This window comes from Lepisma saccharinum, unplaced genomic scaffold (genome assembly GCF_977018435.1).
Source record: "Lepisma saccharinum unplaced genomic scaffold, izLepSacc3.1 HAP1_SCAFFOLD_453, whole genome shotgun sequence".
Lineage (NCBI taxonomy): Eukaryota > Metazoa > Arthropoda > Insecta > Zygentoma > Lepismatidae > Lepisma > Lepisma saccharinum.
In genome coordinates, this window is record NW_028143149.1 from 110,219 (window position 1) to 131,225 (window position 21,007).

Here is a 21,007-nt window from a genome sequence, read left to right on the forward strand (position 1 = left end):
GATTACAAAACAGATCCAGACGTGCGGCTGTGTATAAGAATGTGTTCAGCTCTGGCTTACCTCCCTGTGCTGACGTCGATGATAGATGGCTGTGTGTGTGATGGAAGATGCACCAAATCGCGACATATTGAGAATTTTTTAGATTATTTTGTTGAATAGTGGATGAACAACTCTGATTTCGACATATCCGTGTGGAACAACTCCCAACAGCGGTACAGGACTAGCAATACAGTCGAGAGATAGAACCATACAGTTAATGTATTGACGGAAAAGTCAAGTCCTAACGTGTACCAATTAGTGAAGACTTTAGATTAGAAGCTGTGTACAACGATTACTTAAGTGTGAGGAAGGTTTTGAATCTTAAAGGGAAACGTAGACGACGTCAGTGCATTACATTAGATGAGAGAATACAAAGAGCGTTTGCCGACTATGAAATGCATAGAGATCTTAAGTGTTTTTTTGAGGAGAATGGCGCACGTTTAGAAAATAGAATCAAAATAGTAAGATGCTGGTTCAACTACAAGAGAAACTACATATTCTACATTTCTATATTGACAAGGGATTGCAGTCTTCTCCTATACCCACAAGGGATCTAAACAATCAGTTATTGACAAAGGATAAATATATCCAGCTTTTAAACACCCAGCTTCCATGATGCCATTGTGAAGGAAAACTAATAAAGGTTTTAAAAAACACACAAGCTTCCATGATGCTGTCAGTCCTAAGCCTGGGAAAAGTGTGACTGGAAGCTATTTGCACTTTGTGTCACAGATGACGGTGTCGCAAATGTCATGGAATATATTTTCCATAGTGTGTCGCATATGACGGCAGAAATGCTAGTGTCGCATACGACGGTGTCGCAAATGTCGTGGATTCCTCTTAAGTAGGATTAATTCAGGAAATGGATGTTACTTCTCTCTTCATAAACTTTTAACTTCTAGTTTAATATCTAAGAAACTAGAAGTTAAAATATACAAAAACAGTAATTTTGCTTGTAGTATTATATGGGTGTGAAACTTGGTCTCTTATATTGAAAGATGATCATAAATTGAGAGTATTTGAAAATAAGATCCTTAGGAAAATATTTCAGTCTAAAAGAGATAAAGAAACAAGTGAATGGCGAAGGTTACATAATTTAGAAGTACGTAATTTATGTTTGTTTCCAAAATATTATTAGATTGATGATTAAATCACGAAGACCTAGGTGGGCACGAATGAGGAAAGAATAAAGGAGAGTTTACAGGAGTCTTGTTGGGGAAAACCTGATGGTAAGAGACCAAAACGAAGATAGAGGTGAACCTAAAAAGAAATCGGTAAAGATAGAATGGAATATATAAATCTTGCTCAGGATAAGGACAAATGGAAAAACTATATTGCTGCAGCCATGAATTTTCGGATTCAAGAAGGCTGGAGAGTTAGTTAGTTAATTGATATTCAATGTAATATAATTTAACATATTTCAGAAACCAAAAGGCAGCAACATGGTACTCATATTGACAAGGGAATTCCTACAAAACTTATTTTTTTTGTCGTATTCGTCCAGAATTGCATCTATCTCTCTCGTTCTTATATAAACGTTTCAACGTTCCATCGGATGCATCAGCATCGTTTAACGAAACGTTTCGACGTTTGTTAACGTGTTAAGAAACGTCGAAACGTTTCGTTAAACGATGCTGATGCATCCGATGGAACGTTGAAACGTTTATATAAGAACGAGAGAGATAGACGCAATTCTGGACGAATACGACAAAAAAAATAAGTTTTGTAGGAATTCCCTTGTCAATATGAGTACCATGTTGCTGCCTTTTGGTTTCTGAAATATGTTAAATTATATTACATTGAATATCAATTAACTAACTAACTCTCCAGCCTTCTTGAATCCGAAAATTCATGGCTGCAGCAATATAGTTTTTCCATTTGTCCTTATCCTGAGCAAGATTTATATATTCCATTCTATCTTTACCGATTTCTTTTTAGGTTCACCTCTATCTTCGTTTTGGTCTCTTACCATCAGGTTTTCCCCAACAAGACTCCTGTAAACTCTCCTTTATTCTTTCCTCATTCGTGCCCACCTAGGTCTTCGTGATTTAATCATCAATCTAATAATATTTTGGAAACAAACATAAATTACGTACTTCTAAATTATGTAACCTTCGCCATTCACTTGTTTCTTTATCTCTTTTAGACTGAAATATTTTCCTAAGGATCTTATTTTCAAATACTCTCAATTTATGATCATCTTTCAATATAAGAGACCAAGTTTCACACCCATATAATACTACAAGCAAAATTACTGTTTTTGTATATTTTAACTTCTAGTTTCTTAGATATTAAACTAGAAGTTAAAAGTTTATGAAGAGAGAAGTAACATCCATTTCCTGAATTAATCCTACTTAAGAGGAATCCACGACATTTGCGACACCGTCGTATGCGACACTAGCATTTCTGCCGTCATATGCGACACACTATGGAAAATATATTCCATGACATTTGCGACACCGTCATCTGTGACACAAAGTGCAAATAGCTTCCAGTCACACTTTTCCCAGGCTTAGGACTGACAGCATCATGGAAGCTTGTGTGTTTTTTAAAACCTTTATTAGTTTTCCTTCACAATGGCATCATGGAAGCTGGGTGTTTAAAAGCTGGATATATTTATCCTTTGTCAATAACTGATTGTTTAGATCCCTTGTGGGTATAGGAGAAGACTGCAATCCCTTGTCAATATAGAAATGTAGAATGTGTAGTTTCTCTTGTAGTTGAACCAGCATCTTACTATTTTGATTCTATTTTCTAAACGTGCGCCATTCTCCTCAAAAAAAACACTTATGATCTCTATGCATTTCATAGTCGGCAAACGCTCTTTGTATTCTCTCATCTAATGTAATGCACTGACGTCGTCTACGTTTCCCTTTAAGATTCAAAACCTTCCTCACACTTAAGTAATCGTTGTACACAGCTTCTAATCTAAAGTCTTCACTAATTGGTACACGTTAGGACTTGACTTTTCCGTCAATACATTAACTGTATGGTTCTATCTCTCGACTGTATTGCTAGTCCTGTACCGCTGTTGGGAGTTGTTCCACACGGATATGTCGAAATCAGAGTTGTTCATCCACTATTCAACAAAATAATCTAAAAAATTCTCAATATGTCGCGATTTGGTGCATCTTCCATCACACACACAGCCATCTATCATCGACGTCAGCACAGGGAGGTAAGCCAGAGCTGAACACATTCTTATACACAGCCGCACGTCTGGATCTGTTTTGTAATCGTTTGTCAGTCCCAACTCCTGCGCCTTTCGCCACAAACATTTGTTAAAGTGAAAATTACAACCACTGATCTGAGCCTCGGGAAATACTTTCTTCAGAGACGCTATTGCTGCTGCACGTACGCAAATGTCGCTAATTCTGGTAAACTAATTAGAAATCGTAGGGGAAAATCCAAGCAGTGTCGCTTATGACGGGAAAAAAAACCTGTTTTTTGCCTTAGTGTCGCAAATGACGGTGTCGAAAATATCGAAACTCCACTTAAGAGACCTGTAGGAAGACCAAGACGAAGATGGAGAGGACAAAGTTGAGATGGACCTAAAAAATCGGTAGGGATGGAAAAAAGTATATAGAACTTGCTCAAAAATAGGGACAGATGGAATACCTGTGTTGCCTGTGTTATCGATAGGAACAAGACAAAACACACATTACCACTATGTTATTATATTAAAGAGGATTTTCCATTATCAATTGTGTTCACACACAAAACTTAGTACCTGTCTGCATCCATACCTAAATCAAAAAATTTGAACCCCTTGTAACTTATTTAATTATTTACGCTTGTGCTTGTATTTTGCTCTCTTCGGGTTTAAAAAGCCTAGAGAGTTAGTTAGTTGGTGGTTTCCCCACTGTACTATTTCAATTTTTTGAATTAATCACATGTTAGTTATGAATGCATTGTTGACATCCTGTCTAATCATATATGTGTTTGGGTTGAGGCTCCGTATCTACCTGCAACATTTTTTTTCTTCTTTTTCTTGTTATCTGCTTTCTATATTGAACATTAGAAACAACACATCCCCATTAACAGTATTTCATGTTATGCAAAACATTTAAGTCTATACGCCATCAGAGGTGTGATTGCAACAACATTACCACTACGTCATCCGACAAAAAAAAAAGTCAGGATCGGTATTGTTATATTTTATTGCTCAGGTCATTTCTTTTTTTAATATGTATAGCTATAGTGAACATACTAACTTAAGCCCTCAGACTCATAAACCAACAAATATACACCTCTGTTAACTGCCTTGTATTTGGTGAGGGGGTAGCTATTGGTGTAATACACTTTGAAGTTTTGTTTTCCAAGTGCCGCACACATCAATTTCATCATAATTATCATTATTCATCCTCATCGTTGCCATTAACCAAAATTGCCTCTTCTTTTTTACAAATTTTCGTACTGATATCGCCTTAGCAGATTAACAGAAATCGTCTAAAATTTAAACTCGTAACCCCTCCCAATACCGTTGCAAGCTTATTTGTGATTGTTCTCCTCAATTATTCAAAATACCTCACTTTCATATTCAAATACACTCAAGTAAAAAAAATTCATATCACATTAGTGATTTTAAATTGTATTCTTGGGGGCCACTTTCTAACATTGTTGCCTGATATTAAAATAAGCAAAAACACTCTGCTATGCTTAATAAAAAAAAACATCCATTCATTGCCAGATTGTACAACTATATAGGTCGAGGTTCATAAGCCTCGTCCATCTCATTCTAGGAACTGCATATTTTGTATACAGTTTATAGTGGAATCACAACACAGGTTGTTAAAAATATTGTCAGTAAATATGAGAATTCTTGCTGTGAAATTTCTATGCTGTTTAACCTAATAGAATTCGAATCCCTGAGAGAGCCAAGTACTGAGCTTTAGCATTCCATATTATACGTACGTATTTATAACCTCAATTTACTAATCAGGAAATCCTCCTTAGCCAACCAATTAGCACATTTTATATGACCTTCTATAGAGGAAGAGTACATAAGCACATCAATCTCTACGCAGAAAAAATTCTCAGAAAATTCCCCTTAGCCAAACAAATCACCAGTTACATGACCCTCTCTCTCTCTTTTCTCTATAAAAAAAAATTATGACATATCCAAGCTAAGGTCTAAATCACAAACCCTGACACCTTCTGTAAACAAACAGTCTCACCAATTCGATGTATCACTCCGCATCAGCTAATCCATGACCGCAATCATTTGCTGTTACACTCATAGTTCGCCGCACCTATTCATTTTATATAAGAGCCTCTGAATATGAGAACCCGCTCTCAAAACTTCCGACGAATATGCAGTCGCATACATTGTTACTCTCCCCGGTCATTCTCTCTCTTTCATAACCCTTACAACTGCAGACACTGACACACCACTGCACTGGGATACCAACTTAGCCACTTCATTTACTGGTTTCTCAGAATACCACTGACAGAACGTTACATAAATATTGAGTAGAATCTGTTTCTCACCCCTTTTCAAAGGCTGTCCTTGCTGGTGTTTTAAAAACAAGTTCGGAGAACACTGAGACCTTCCCGCATGCACAAAACTCGGCATGTTATTTTTCTAAGAATAAGTCAGGCAATATTACTAAGTTGCACTTCTTCCTTGCTGTTCACACGATTATTTTTAGAAAAATAACCAATGTTATAAAATATTATTATGTGCACAAATCTCTAAGCTCATTGAAAATTACAATGCATATTACTACAAAAAATGTTCACATTTATTTTGCCTTGCCATGTCACCAAGTTATTTTACGAAGTGCACTCTATTTGGCGGAACAAAAATCGTTATTAGGATGCTTGTCAAAATTTCCAACCACAATAAATTTACTAACTTCCTTTGTCATCATCATCATCAATATATTTATTAGACTTACAGCATTGCATATGGCTGTTTATGCCCATTATATATTTTATTTACATAAGATACAATTTACATAAAATCTACAAACATATTTCAAATACACTCCTATCTATATCATCCTTAGAAATATACATTACCATTTTGTCTAAAAAAAATGCAAGTAAAATATATTCAATTCGCATGCAAAAAAAAAAAAAAGCCAAATTTATGTAAACTGATTACTGATGCAAAAAATTAATCATAAAAATAAAGCAATAAGTACAAAAAAAAACATTGGGTTTAAAATAAGGCGTCATTTGCGGCAGCATATCCCATACTACAAATTTGCCATTATTTTACCTTACGTAATAAATCCTGTAACAACGCTGGATTTTCGTATGGATTATTTTACTCCTATAAGTTTGCAATACTTTCTGCATGCAGGTGGTTTTGTTTACAAAAAATGTCAGGGTTTGTGATTTGAACTATAGTATTATTAACATGACATTCTTAACAGGTCAACGTCACACGCACGCACACTCGGGGAATATTTGCAGAAGTTGACTTGTTAGGTTAGGTTAGGTTAGGTTAGGTTAGGTTAGGTTGGCCGTGTCCGGATTGGCAAGCGCTCCGTCCCGTTCTCTCCCGTTGCTCTCGCGTGCCATCGAAGTCACGTCCAAGTCATCCGAATCTACATGTCCCCTTGTAGTACGGTTGTCACTTTTCCCGCCAGGTGTCAGCCCCAAACTTCACCCACCACGCTCTGGGGCGCAGGCACACCGCACGAAAAATGCCAAACAAACATGACAATTATTTCCACCTATTTACTACTCATATTAAAAAATATAATAGGCTATTTTATTATTTACAATTTTTCTGCATTCAGTATTATCGATAAAATGTTAAAGTATAACTGAGTTTTACATCCTCTAATCAGTAAATGTTGTCTGTACAAAATAAAAATTAGAATATGGCTGCCAAGCGCAGGGTCACAGTGTTATCAAAAAAAAAACACCCCCATCCCGGTAGCAAAGTTACCTTTTTTTTTTTTTCTGTCGATTTTGGAGGTGGAGAATACGTGTACCAAGTTTTGGTGGTCCTGGGGCCAAGAGGTAAGAAGTTAGCCCACCTCCCAAAACTTTAATCACTCGCAACTTTTGAACAAATAGTCGTAGAAAAATCGGGTTTAGTGCATCGGTCGAGTCTCGGCATCCTCTTTAATCTCCTAACAAAAAAAAACATAGGTTGTCATGAAAGCAAATTTAACCCCCATCTGTCGAAAAATTTTCCAAGTCCAGCATTAAATTGGAAATATCTCGAAAAACAGTGAGAGAGAGAGATAGTGCAAAAATCCTCCCCGTTAACCCTTTTGTCTATATTTTTGATGCAGAGTACGTGTACAAAATTTTCGGAAGTTCTTGGAGGTCAAGAGTGGGCCAATTGCCAAAAATATTTTTGATCACTCGTAACTTTCGAAAAAATAATCATAGAGAGCTAGGATTTCTTGCATTAGCATCGTCTCGGTGTCCTCTGTCCTCCCATACCAAAATAAACATAGGTCGTCATGAAACAAAAAAAAAATATTCCAAAAATTTTCTAAGTCCAGCATTAAAAAAATCTTAAATTGCAAATATCTCGAATTTTTGACAAACAAAAATATCCCATAGGACAAAAACAAACACACAAAACTCTATAGAAGTGTGGTTATCTACACCCGCAGCCGTTAGAACCTTTTTGGGTTGGGCACCACGCACCCTGGCGGGGTTAGGGGGCAGAAATCCTAAAAAAAAAAAAACAATTATTATTTGTTTGTTTGCGTCACAATACGAAAATAATAAAAGCACCAGCGCACGTGTGTGCAGCACATCGTTCTCGCGAGAGAGGTTTACAAAAATCACAATATACATTGGTGCCGGGGACTTGGAAATAATGCGTATTTGCTCACCACTGCTGCCAGCTCTAGGTCTCTCTCTCTTACAGCAACATTGGCATCTCTATTTTTTTTAGTTGTAAGTGGGTTGCCAACTCTAGTTAATAATGCTACATACACACACGCACACACATACTGTGTTGCCATCCATCCATCTCTCTTTTACAGCAGTGTGTGTTTGTTGCCAGCTCTCCTTGCCCAGTGTGTGTAGGTTGGCAAAAAATTGTTTTATGCACTGTGGCAAGCCTCAAGCAAACTTGCCAGCTCTTTGTTTTAGGTTAGGTTAGATCGAATAAAAACCTTGGTAACTTTTCAAGTAAGATGTTGGTAACGTTGCAAGGCAAGTCTCAAGCAGTGTTGTCAGCTCCTTGTTTTAGGTTAGGTTAGGTTGGTTAGGTTGGTTAGGTTAGGTTAGGTTAGGTTAGGTTAGGTAGGTTAGGTTAGGTTAGGTTAGGTTAGGTGCAAACCTCAAGCAGTGTTGCCAGCTCCTTGTTTTAGGTTAGGTTAGACCGAATAAAAACCTTGGTAACTTTTCAAGTAAGATGTTGGCAATGCTGCAAGGCAAGCCTCAAGCAGTGTTGCCAGCTCTTTGTTTTAGGTTAGGTTGGGTTGGGTTGGGTTGGGTTGGGTTGGGTTGGTTAGGTTAGGTTAGGTTAGGTGCAAGCCTCAAACAGTGTTGCCAGCTCCTTGTTTTAGGTTAGGTTAGACCCAAAAAACCTTGGTGATTTTTTCGAGTGAGAAACTAACAACACTACGAGAAAATAAGGCTCATGCCTTACGAGAGCAAACCATTAAAGCAAGCCTCAAGCAGTGTTGCCAGCTCCTTGCTTTAGGTTAGGTTAAACCCAAAAACCTTGGTGATTTTTTCGAGTGAGAAACTAACAACAGTGCAAGAAAATAAGGCTCATGCCTTACGAGAACAAACCATTAAAGTGAGCCTCAAGCAGTGTTGCCAGCTCCTTGCTTTAGGTTAGGTTAAACCCAAAAACCTTGGTGATTTTTTCGAGTAAGAAACTAACAACACTGCGAGAAAATAAGGCTCATGCCTTACGAGAAAAATCCATTAAAACAAGCCTCAAGCAGTGTTGCCAGCTCCTTGCTTTAGGTTAGGTTAGACCCAAAAAAACCTTGGTGATTTTTTTGAGTGAGGAGTTGGCAACACTGCGAGAAAATGGAGCTCATGCCTTACGAGAGAAATCCATTAAGGCGAGCTCCACCGAGCTCCACTTTCGGTTTCTCAACCGGCCTGATTGTACTACTGATCTGCAAGTCTAAAATTGTCTAAATTACCTGTAGAAACCCAGGAATTTAGTTTTGTCAAAATAAGTAGGAAACCCTGTTAAGACCTTAACATATGGAAGGTTTTGTTGTATTGACACCATTAGGGAGTAAGGGGAATGTAAAATGGAGAATCCATGTGAATATTTATTGAATGCAACAAATAAGCTATTTCACAACTTCCTCCTTTTTACTTGTTATATTAGTGATATCAGTTTATTTTAAGAAATAGTGTAAGATGTTTTATTTTAAGTGGAATGCTACTTTGCATAAAAGTAACCCTTCCCTCAACATGAAAATACAGTAAATACATGCATGTCATAACTGCAGTTTTATTAGTTCCCATTTTCATTTTGGACTTTTTTTTTGTCAGTCACATGGTCCGAGTGCAATAGTTCATTTAGAATGTGATTGTGAGATGTACGTTTGTACACACACACACACTTAACATGCTGTATATGTAAACACGTTAACAGTGAATAAAAGTTGAATGTACGTAAGAGTAGTTTTGTCATTTTGCATTGTTTTATGTATTCATATGGAGCTGCCTCTGGGGCAGTTCTGATCTGAGTATGCGAGTGCCCTCCGTAAATTTCATCTTAATCATTCATTCTCGTTATTCTAGTTAGCCAAAAGTTGCTTAAAAGCAATGCTAAACATGGCAGGAATGCACCTTGTACCCTTTGAACTCTCCAATAATAAACGTTTGGGTGTATTCTCACATTGTGTTTGTCAAAAACAAATGTGTGTCCCCAGAATGTTTTCGTGTATGTGCACATCTCGATGTACATCTGTGAGTTTACTCCTGAAGAACTGAAAGAGGCTCATTCATACCAGAGATTGGGATACCATGGTAGCTTGGGTACCAATTAGCCTGAGCATAAGTGGACTTCAAAGTAGGACTCCTGAAGGTGTTATGTCCCTAAAGTAAGCAATATTTCATAATGATACCTTTAAAATGGAGAAATCATGCCATCTTTGTCTTTGAAAGACATGCACCATTTAAAATATTTTGTTTGTATTTTTTTTAAATTTTACAAACAAATCTCAATGATTTGCAATTACAGTGGAAGACTGATTTTTCCAGATTTTAAATTTCTCCACATTGTTTTACTTTCAAGGTCCCAAAAAAAGGTGACATTTTAAAAAAACTTCCTTATATATTACATGTTCCTACATGCTAAGTTCTTTAGTGTGTCCCCTGAAAAACACAAGGTTGCCCTGTAGTAGGATAGCAATTTGTACTTGTACATGTAAGATTTTTTTCTTTTCATTTAAAGATTAAGATTACTATTTTCAGATTTACATGTTTGTCTTGTTAGCAGTAGCATGTTAAAATGTGATATACAGTGGAACCTCAATTTTTAAGTTTTTCAAGGGACCAAGCTGGGAAATCAAAATGCAGGGAAATGTAAAATCAAGGAAAGTTTTAAAACATTTTGTTATGTTGGGGAGTTTGAAACCGGAAACGTAAAATTGGGGTTCCACTATATATATATACACATTGGAACTTTGAATTTATGTTCCCAGATTTTACATTTTCATGCATTATACATTCAACCTTGATGGTCCCAACATGCAAAATGTTATATAATTTTTCTGCATTTCAAGTTTTTCCACCCTGGTCCCCTGAAAAATGTAAAATCGATGTTCCACTCTATTAGGTATTGCTATTCTTCCAAATAATATGTGGTAGAGTACTCTACCAGATTATTATATTTTCTTGTTATGCAATTTTTAAATGTCAACTAATGCATACCCATGCCAAACAAAGTGCTTATGTGCAGAAAGATTTTTTTTTTACTATAACATGTCTGCTATTTGCTCTGGTGATGGACAACAAAAAACCAGTTTCATCAAAACTTCAAAAATTATTATTATTGTGGTGTTTTGCTGGGCTTTTGTGTGTAGAGCACTTAAAATAGGTGGTGTAGCATTTCATTTGTCATAGTCTATTGATAGCACATTTTCTAATTAGTTCTTTTTTTGAGGTGAAATGTTTGGATCTCCTACAAAGTTCGTTCACAAAGGTCTGTTACTAACATTCCACTGACTGCTTCTGTAGTGCTTTTCAAAACACAGGCATCATTGGCATCTTGTAACACTGCATGATCTGTAGGAGACTGGACCACTGCTTTCATGCCACTGATCTGAAACTCATCATATCTCCCGAGTGCATTGTAATCCGAAACAAACTCTTTTAACACCACTGGAATTGCCCATCAGCATTATTTCTCTGCCTTGTGACTGTAGTTGGGCAAAAAGAGAAAAAGAGGGGCTTACAGAAACCCAAATCGGACACAAATAACCACCTATGGATCAAAAGAACCACTCATACTAAACTCCTTTTATATATATTTATACAGCACCATACTTACGTGTGTATAATGCGCACCCTGCTTTTGGATAGGGACCCTGCTTTTGGATAGGGAAAAGCAACAATTATCCCATATATAATGCGCAGTACAATTCAGGTTCAAGAATGGCTTCCTTAGTTTTAGGTTGTAAATCTGTTGCTATACCGATGAAGAGCAATAGACATCATACCTATTCAAGGAGTCACCTGTTTCTATGTGGACCAAGAGGAGAATATACTCTTGTGCATACAATCAGCCGCCAACTCATGCTCCCCCATCTGTCCCTCCACTGTGTTTAGCACCCCAAGACTCACTTCTGGAACCACATTGCTTATTGGGTAGTAGAAGAAAGAAAGATCAAAATTATGTTATGGATTTGCAATGGTCAGGAAGTTATTTTCTATTTGTCATCCAATAAATACCATTGTGATACACATCCTGCATGACGCGAGGTGCGTGCACAAAATCCGCCAAAATTGCACCGCTTTTCTCGGTGTTACAAAACATGGTCGTTACAATGTGAAAAATCATGGGAAATGGCCAGACTTGTATGGTTTTTAAAATTATAATTAATTGCTCAAGAAACCAAACCTGGTAATTTGTATTTGCACCTGTTAATATATACATGTTATATGCAGTGACATAGTGAAAACATGTGTAATTCCATGGGGCTGTCCAAATTCACAGTTTTTGGGCGCAAACATTTTGGAAATAAGTGCGCATTATACATGAGTAAATATGGTAAATAAATTTCCTTTTTTACCCTACCCCTTGCCCCTTTCATCATCCCTTAATATTTGGATTGTGGAAAGGGAATAACTAAAAAAAAAAGCATTCAGTAACAATTGGCTATTCCCTAACTAGTTTGCCCCACCTTACCCATAAATGAACATGCTTTGTTAAATAACATGAAAAGATGTTATCTGTATTAATAATGTGTTGCTTTTGTGTGATAAGGTTCCTGTCCCACGGGCAGCAGTGGGTGTTGTCATTGGAAAGGGTGGTGACATGATTAAGAAGATACAGACTGAGACTGGAGCGTGGGTGCAGTTCCAGCAAGATTGTGACGATGGCCCTGGGGACAGGAGGTGTCTCTTAACAGGGCAGCCAGACCAAATAGAACAGGCTAGGAGACGGATTGAAGACCTCATCGACAGTGTGTTGGTAAGCAGTTACACACCTCCTGTAACCATTGCGAATGAAAGCAGATGGTCTTCATTCTTGGGAGGGCAACAGTAGTGTCGGGGAGACCTTATTGTGTGTGCCACAAATTCAGAATTCGCATGACAAAAAATAAAAGGAAATAAAGTGAGACATGCTTGTTGCCTCGGATGACACGATGGCTTCGAAATTTTGCTTCATGCCCAAAAGTCAGTGGAATGTTTCAGAGCTTTTTCATTTTGTTTCGGTATTGTCATCTGGAATCCAGAATGTCTGCCAATGATTATGGGAATGTGGTGAGGCAGTCCCTGAAATTTGATGTGGACGTACCTGGGGGAAGAGGGTAAACTTTTAGTTTGCCGCATTACCAGTTTCTTTTCGTCTTTCTCCCTCCTTGCACAAAGATGGTTGTCTTCAACTCCACAGTTTAAGTGGTGCTGATATTTCAGTCTGAAATGTGTAGCCAGAAACAAAGTGAAGAATGGATTTTGGATCATGCTTCTGGTAAAGTGCTTCTGAGAATGGAAGGTAAGACAGTGGCTACTACTTCATTCCTGTAAGCGTGCAAAACTGTTTTTGATCATTATCTTATAGTGTTAAAGCTAGAATTAGCACTATAGTTATATTCTCCTATAACAACATACGTTAAGTAATAGACAATTACTAAAGCAAGCAAGCATGTCATTCGTTATTATTGAAATAGCACATGATAGAGAGGTCGTAAAATATCATATAAATGCTTATTCTGAAGATCCAGGTAATGGAATAGTGGCATAAGTCTGTGATATTATATATAATAAACTCTAGTTATAGAAACTGAAGCTCTAGTAGTGTGTGGGCGCATGCACATGCATGTGTATGGCACAGAGGGGTGCGATATAATATGTTGGGAGTAAATTGAGTAAATAGATATACACATTATGATGTATCTTAGTATACATGTTATAGATTTTTTTTTTAGTCCTTAAGTTAAAATAATGTAGGCTACTAATGTACCTGTGATTTATATCTAGTAAATAATTTTGCAGTGAAATACAGTGTTGAAGCAAAAGTAATCACATGGTAAATACATCATTACCACTATGTGATTATTTGATCAGCTTGGTTGTATTAAAGACTTCTTGAAACTGATGCATGCCAGCTTTCAGTATTAAAATAATAATTTATTAACTTAAGGAGATTACAATTGAAGCAAACTGTATAAATCAGGGATTTTTGTTTTCTTCATTATTGTTGTAACAATTACAAAGTTTTTCTGTTGTGTGCTGTACCACAAAGCTGTTTTTTTAACAATGGTTGCAAAAGTAGAGCTTTATCATTAATATACCGGTTGAAAATATAAAATGAAACAATTTAAAAAAAGTATGCACTAAACTGATTTCCTCTTTTTTATCTTTATACATGTGAAAAATGTGATTTAGGCAAGAATGCCTAACCTGTGAAAGCCTCTTGGTAAAAAATGAGTAATGATGTATGCAGTTCTAGCTTTCTTAAGAGATAATGTGACATAAGATCATGATTGCAACATTGTCTTTATTGCAATAAATGCATTTGCGCAAACATTGAACACAACTTTTAAATTATCTTGGAAAAAATTCAGGTGGGCATTGTTTGTTGTATATGTATTTCTTCACAACCTTCTTAGGCCTTGGAGAGAAGCGGTGTGGAAGGACTAATTTCTTCATCTCCGGATCATAAAGATATGCCCAAATTTCATAAGGTCACCAGATCAGGAGAGAACTTTTCATGATTGGCTACAAGCTCGTCCAACAGATTAGAGCAGATATTCACTCTTATCCACTTTATTTTGGGTGTCGACTGGTACCAACTTTGCAAACACTTTACAATCTTCTGTCACCTTCTGCATCTCATTGAGACCACAGTCCAGTTGTGCACAAAGCTCTAGAATTCACATGACACTTATCTTCTCCCCTGGCTTATTCATGGCTTCCATTATCCTTCTGTTAATGTTTGTACAAAAACATCCTCTGCACCTTGTGAGATGCTGTACTAAACTTGTCTAGTCTGGTGTGCACTGTAATACTGGGTAAATTACAAGAGTGCTATTCGGAAATCAAACTTCCCGAGAGGCATGAAATAAGGAAAACATATATTTGTTATACATGAAAGTTGCACATGTGAACTATTTTACAACATAATTGCCATCTAAATTCATCAGGCATTTGTCAGTGAACACACTTTCTTCTGTATACCCTCGTTGCCACCAGGGAATCTGCCATTCTCAAACACCATCCATCAGCTCCTAATTTTGGTACCCATCTTGCACAAAACTTGATAACCCAGCCTCACAGGCTGTCTCATAGAGGGGGTTGCCCAATTTCAGGAAATTCTTGACTCTTTGTGTACTGTATATTGTGAAGTGGCAGTATTCGTAAACCATGTTATCCACTCATTCAAGGTCATCCAGCACAACAGACTGTCTTCCTTGTCCTCCTTAATCACACACATGAGTTCTTCCCTCTTGAAATTTCCGGCACCATTTCCTGACACAACCTTCACTCATGACTTTCTCTCCATGCATGACACTCATTCTACAAATGATTTCAAGCTTCCAGCTGCGCTATGGGCTTGCACCTGCAAAACCATATTACACCATTAACCTCGCGGGAGCATCTATTGTACCAGCAATGGTTTTCTGCCCACTACACACCAAGCCTAAAAACACTGTGACCAACCACTTGACATGCCGTGAGTCAACACGTGACAGCTTATTTCTGTTCATGCACCTTCATCAGACATTTTTACAATATTATAACTGCTACATTCATGAAACTAAGAATAAATGTCTGATGGAGGAAGTATGTGTTCTTCCGAAAGGTTGTAAAATTTTGGGTTTATAACCTTGTACGAACCATAAACTACAGGAGAAGTAATTCTACAATACAAGCAACAGCAATACGTATATGAACGTATTTTTCGGCCGATTTTCCTGGGAAAAGGGTCATTACTTGGAGAGGGTCGTTATATTCGGGGACGTAGAATCGAGACTTGACTGTAATTGACTTTCATAGATTATCGTTTTTTTGTTTTTGCAGGATGACAGGAGTCCTAGAACTGCAAAGTTACTTTGATAATCTTTAGATACTTCTTAGAGAAAAAAAAAACAATTAAAATCTTGTGTTGTTGCTTCGAAGGACATTTCCGAAATGAGTTTGTTAAATGTAGTAACAATATTTGACATTCCAGTATGTCATATCTTTATATGCATATAAATTAGGGATTGGACGGATTAATCGGTATGGGCTGATATAGGCATATTGGTGTATCAATTTATCGATAAAATTACCGATTATTTTACCGATCCGATATATCGATTATTATCTGATAATTTAGTGCAAAATTTTGCCATTTTGTTGTAATTTTTATGGATAATATCCATGCCCTACTTTCCAAAAAAGTAAATGTCTAAATATGCAATTTATCTTGCACTGCAGTCACCTTGAAACACACACTTATTAAAGAGGTCAGTGAACCTTTCAGGTTCTTCAAGGACAATTTCTAATTTTATATCGGATCGGTAGAATATCGGTATCGGTAAATTTTATATCTGTACTTTACCGGTATCTGCCAAAATTTCATATCGACCCATCCCTTATATAAATAAACAAAAAAGAGAAAACTATTTGTATATTTGCCATGTGGTTCTGGTTTTGTTCCAAACCAGCCATCCTGAAATGGTTAAATTTGTTTGAATGTAACCATTTTAAGATGTAGGACCATATAGTCTGTTGTTCAGAGACAACAGCTGAACCTAAATAGAAATCACTCCATGGTCCTCTATGTTGGTGCCATTTTCTTGCTTCGGCATGGAGTCAAAAACACATGCAAAGTTGTCTGGCTGTTATCACAAATTGGATGTTTTTTGTAAAATTTTCCCAGAGACATGTACAATATTTGCGAATTATGTTCACTAATAACTGTTAACGATATTCTTTCCAGCGCAGGGACAATGAGATGGGAAGAGGACGAGGTCGAGGTGGCCCTCCACCACCTTTTGATAGAATGGGTCGCGGAGGACCAGGGGGCGAGTATGGTCCCGGACCAGGAGGGCCCGGTGGTTGGGACAGAAGACCAGGAGGAATGCAGCCACCCAACCAAATGGGTGACAAGCAAGAAGTTACTTTCACTGTACCTGCAGCCAAGTGTGGAATAATAATTGGTAGAGGTGTGTAGACACAAATATTTAAAATATGCTGTTGCCTATTTCATACATGTTTGCAAAACATCAAAAAATACAGTATTTCAGAGAGGCTTATGATTGGTTCTGAACCTTTGGCCATTTTTGTGCATTCTTATGATTGGTTCTGAACCTTTGACCATTTTTGTGCATTAATGCCAATGTATAGAACTGAAAAATTTGTACTGTTATCATTTCTGGTCCCATTGAAAGGAAGGGGAGGGGGTTCGTGCGGCATTAGTTCTTTACTAACAATTCCAGCCATCCTCCATGAATGAAATGCATAGGAATATTGGGCATCACTTATGCTACAATTTGGTTATTGATTGGTAAGTCTGTAATGTATTGGTAAAACCCATTGCTGTAATATATCTATAAATAGGCTATAATGTAGCACAAATTTGCCATTTAATTATTTTTATGAATAAAAGTATATTTAATATACCTGTTCTTGTAAGTACCGTATTTATAAGTTAATTACATGCAATTCCAGAAAAGTTCACATTGTACATGCACAAACACTGTTAATACTGAAAAAAAAAAATTGTTCAGAGACTAAAATATAGTACCCTTACAGTGATCCACATATTTCTGATTTTGTTTTTTTGGCCAAATTTCACCAAAATTGTTGTTCTTAATGTGCATCATGAGATATTGAAAATTATTAAAAAATAGTTTTTCTTGTATGTGCGCATTGCTTGCATTGTAGAATTATTTTCCTGTAGTTTACGGTTATTACAAGCATAAGAAAACAGTTTTTCGTTGTGACGTTTCAGATGTGATCAAAATATTTTTTTATCTGAAATAAAAATAAAACAGACTGCTTCTTTTCACAGTTAGGTTGCTATATTACAACAATGTAACATTGACAACATCCATTATATAACGGATTCTTTTTGTTGAAAAAATTGCTAACCATTGTTATAACTGTATCTTTAGTCAATATTAAAATAAATGATTAAGGGAGCGTGTGTTCTCCTGAGCAACTAAAAATTGTTTTCTTATGCTTGTAATGACCATAAACTACAGGAAAATAATTATTAAAAAATGTATTAGGATCATGCCAATAGGGGTGTTGGGTTGAAGCCCAATGTGAAAATGGGATAAATAAATATGCCCACATGCCAATAGGGGTGTTGGGTTGAAGCCCAATGTGAAAATGGGATAAATAAATAATATGCCCACATTAGGGGATTATGGATTGTTACCAACAATGTTATTGGTCTTTGTGCAGCATCATGTAGACAATTAGAGAAATACTTGGAAAGAAGTAGCAGGCTCCAAATTAAAAAAGAAAAGGGCACTTGGGAAGCCCTGGCCTTTAGGAGGCTACTACTGCATGGAGTTTCATTTTAGTTTAGTTTAAGTGTTTAGATGAAATTGTTGAATAAATATTGATGCAGAATCATAGTTAGATCAGTCAATAGTGGAGAGATCTATAATCTGTATGAAGAAAGTATCAAGCATTTCCACCTGTGACTTAGTCATCTAGTAGGACACTAGTAAGTGTCTTGCCTGCAGGAAGGCTATATCAGGGTACTGAACTTCTAAAGTTAGTCAACTAAATTTAATAACTTTTCAGTTTCACTGAAATGTCACTACATTATATCCACAGTAAGACTGAAGCAGATTAATCAGGACAATATTGATCAGTCTTTATCAAAAATTTCTGTAATCTGAAACTTTCTCACATAAATGTGGTTTTATTTCTCCGGTATAAAACTAAAATTGGCCTACATTTTATGATTTTCTAAATAATGGATCTCATTTGTAGGACAAACTTCCACCAGAGTAAGTAATTACACATTTGAGTTAACTAATAATTGTGGATTGTATTTTGGTGTGTATATTATATTCTGTTTACTATTCCTCCATTAGGTGGTGAAACAATTAAGCAAATCAACCAACAAACAGGTGCACACTGTGAGCTGGACCGAAGGCCACCACCCAATCCTAACGAGAAAGTGTTTGTCATTCGAGGTGCTCCAGACCAGATAGAACATGCAAAGAGGCTCATTACAGAGAAGATAGGAATGGTAACTATTGAAATCTGTTGCATGCACACACAACATTCCCCCAATCTTGAAACTAGCACACTATTGGCTGAGAAAATGCCTTGGTATTTGTAAAGCGAGATAAATTATAAGTTCATGGTGTGGTGCAGTAATATCTTTCAGGATATTATATTAAAAATTGCTTTGGTTTTGAATGTTTTTTCTTATTCTTGTGATATAAATTTCAATCTCTGCTTTTGTTAACATAAATTATGGTCTAATCCATGTTGAGGAAGGCACCAAATCTAAATTAATGTTGCAAGAGTAAGAACAATATTTGTATTAAAATATATAGTCAAATGTAGCCGGAGTAGTTGTTTATGAGTAGTAAGTATAGTTACAATTCTGGAATAACAATTTCTTAATCATATTGTAGCAGTTGTTTGGATAACTTTCCAAACACACCAACATAAAGCTTTACATATTACGATCCATATTCCAGTTTCTTTGCACAGACTATTACATGATAACAGTTTTTTTTTCCTTCCTCTAGAGCAGTTTCCTAATAGTTATTATTTTATATTATTTATTGTTTTATTCCTAGTGTAACAATTTTGAAATGTTTTGCATTATATTTTAATTATGGCTGAGCCTATATCCATAAAAATGCCAAAACTCTTAGATTCCTTCTGATACTGAGTCTTGAAAATGTAACAGATATTATTGTGTATATATTGCATTCCAATTATATGCATCAACTTGCTTTAAAATATTCAAGAAGTAGCATCAAAATATTAAAATACCCAGTATGTAAACAAAAAAAATGCATTTTTCTCCTCAATGTTGGTGCAAAATAAATGAAAGCTTCAAATTTTGCACAATTTCAAGGATAATAAGACTGAAAATGCTGTGCAGACATTGGAAAAGACACAAATGCCAGGCATCAGTATATAAGTTGCAACGGATACTTTCCTCCTCCTTACCTATGCACTGGCATTGATATTGGCTCATCCCCAACTGCTAATTCTTGTAAAGGCATAAACTTCTATTCATATGTTCTCCATAATGTTTTGTGCTTATTGTAAGAAGAGATCTGATTTTGTAACCTTTTTTTTATTACACATATTTTTGTTTCACAAGATACTATGTCAAAACATAGTGAAGATGAATTTTGTCACTACTTTAATAACATGTGTAACGTGTAAAAATTACTTAAATTTTACTCATTATAAGAAGGTAAAATAGCCTTCAGCAATACTAAAGAGTCCAGAGGTATGCTGATTATGTATTTGTTACCAGTTCCTATGGGAGCATGAACAGGCTGCTAAATTGAAGCAGAATGTGTATTTTCAGTCCCAGCCGGGGCCTGCCCCACCTCCGACGCAGTATCCTATTGGTCAGGGTCCTGGACCTGGTGGGTAAGTATCAAGACAGTCAATGTTGTTACTTTGAAATTTACATGTATAATTTGGTAAAGGTGTAGTGGTATCATGTAGGTTCATATAATCAGGGTGGCGGCAGACCTGGGAAACCGGGAAAAGGCAGGGAATTTTGTTTTGAATTTTTTTTATGTGATTGAATGAATGTACCAGGCATTTGCTTTGAAAGATGTTATGAAGCATTACATGGGAACAGGAAATCTTGTTGCTAAGTCTGAGCATCAACTTTTAGGTCTCTTTTATACACAACACAATTACAGTGCCAGAAACTAGTGATGGGAGGTGGGGGGGAAGAGATTTCCGGAGGGGCAGAAAAAATAAACCTCTAAATATTACGTGGGAAATGCATTGAATTATCATTTTTTTCTTGTCTGCATGGGAGTAGTAAGGGCACAGGACTGTCAACAAATAGAGGGGATGGGGGATGTCGTAGTATGGCATTTTGTCTGACATTCTGAAGGAACATGAAAACAAATAAGGGCACTACGCAACTCTGTAATTTGTCGAATGTCGTGATACAGCATTTGTCAGATTAGCATTTTAAGCTCAAATGATGATGGTTTTTGTTGGATATCGCCATCCGACTAACATTGAACTTCGACAAAATGTCTCACTACAACATCGACAAAAATCACATGCATGACACTCTTATGAAATTGATTGTTTTTGGATGTCTTCAGACTTCAACATCTGACGAAAATGAGCCTTGTACATCAGTTTGTCTGCTGTTCTACCACATTTCATT

The 21,007-nt window shown here is 36.5% G+C and overlaps 1 protein-coding gene across 1 annotated transcript in view; it reads left to right on the forward strand.

Moving 5' to 3' along the window:
• Positions 1-1,250: 1,250 nt before the first annotated feature.
• Positions 1,251-21,007, forward strand: part of LOC145982845 (far upstream element-binding protein 2-like) — a 46,526-nt gene continuing 26,769 nt past the window's right edge. The window contains exons 1-5 of the mRNA XM_083116209.1: positions 1,251-1,268; positions 12,428-12,634; positions 16,592-16,817; positions 18,708-18,865; positions 20,162-20,241. Coding sequence (XP_082972335.1) covers positions 1,266-1,268; positions 12,428-12,634; positions 16,592-16,817; positions 18,708-18,865; positions 20,162-20,241 — 674 coding nt within the window. The 5' untranslated portion in view covers positions 1,251-1,265. The remainder of the gene's footprint in view (positions 1,269-12,427; positions 12,635-16,591; positions 16,818-18,707; positions 18,866-20,161; positions 20,242-21,007) is intronic.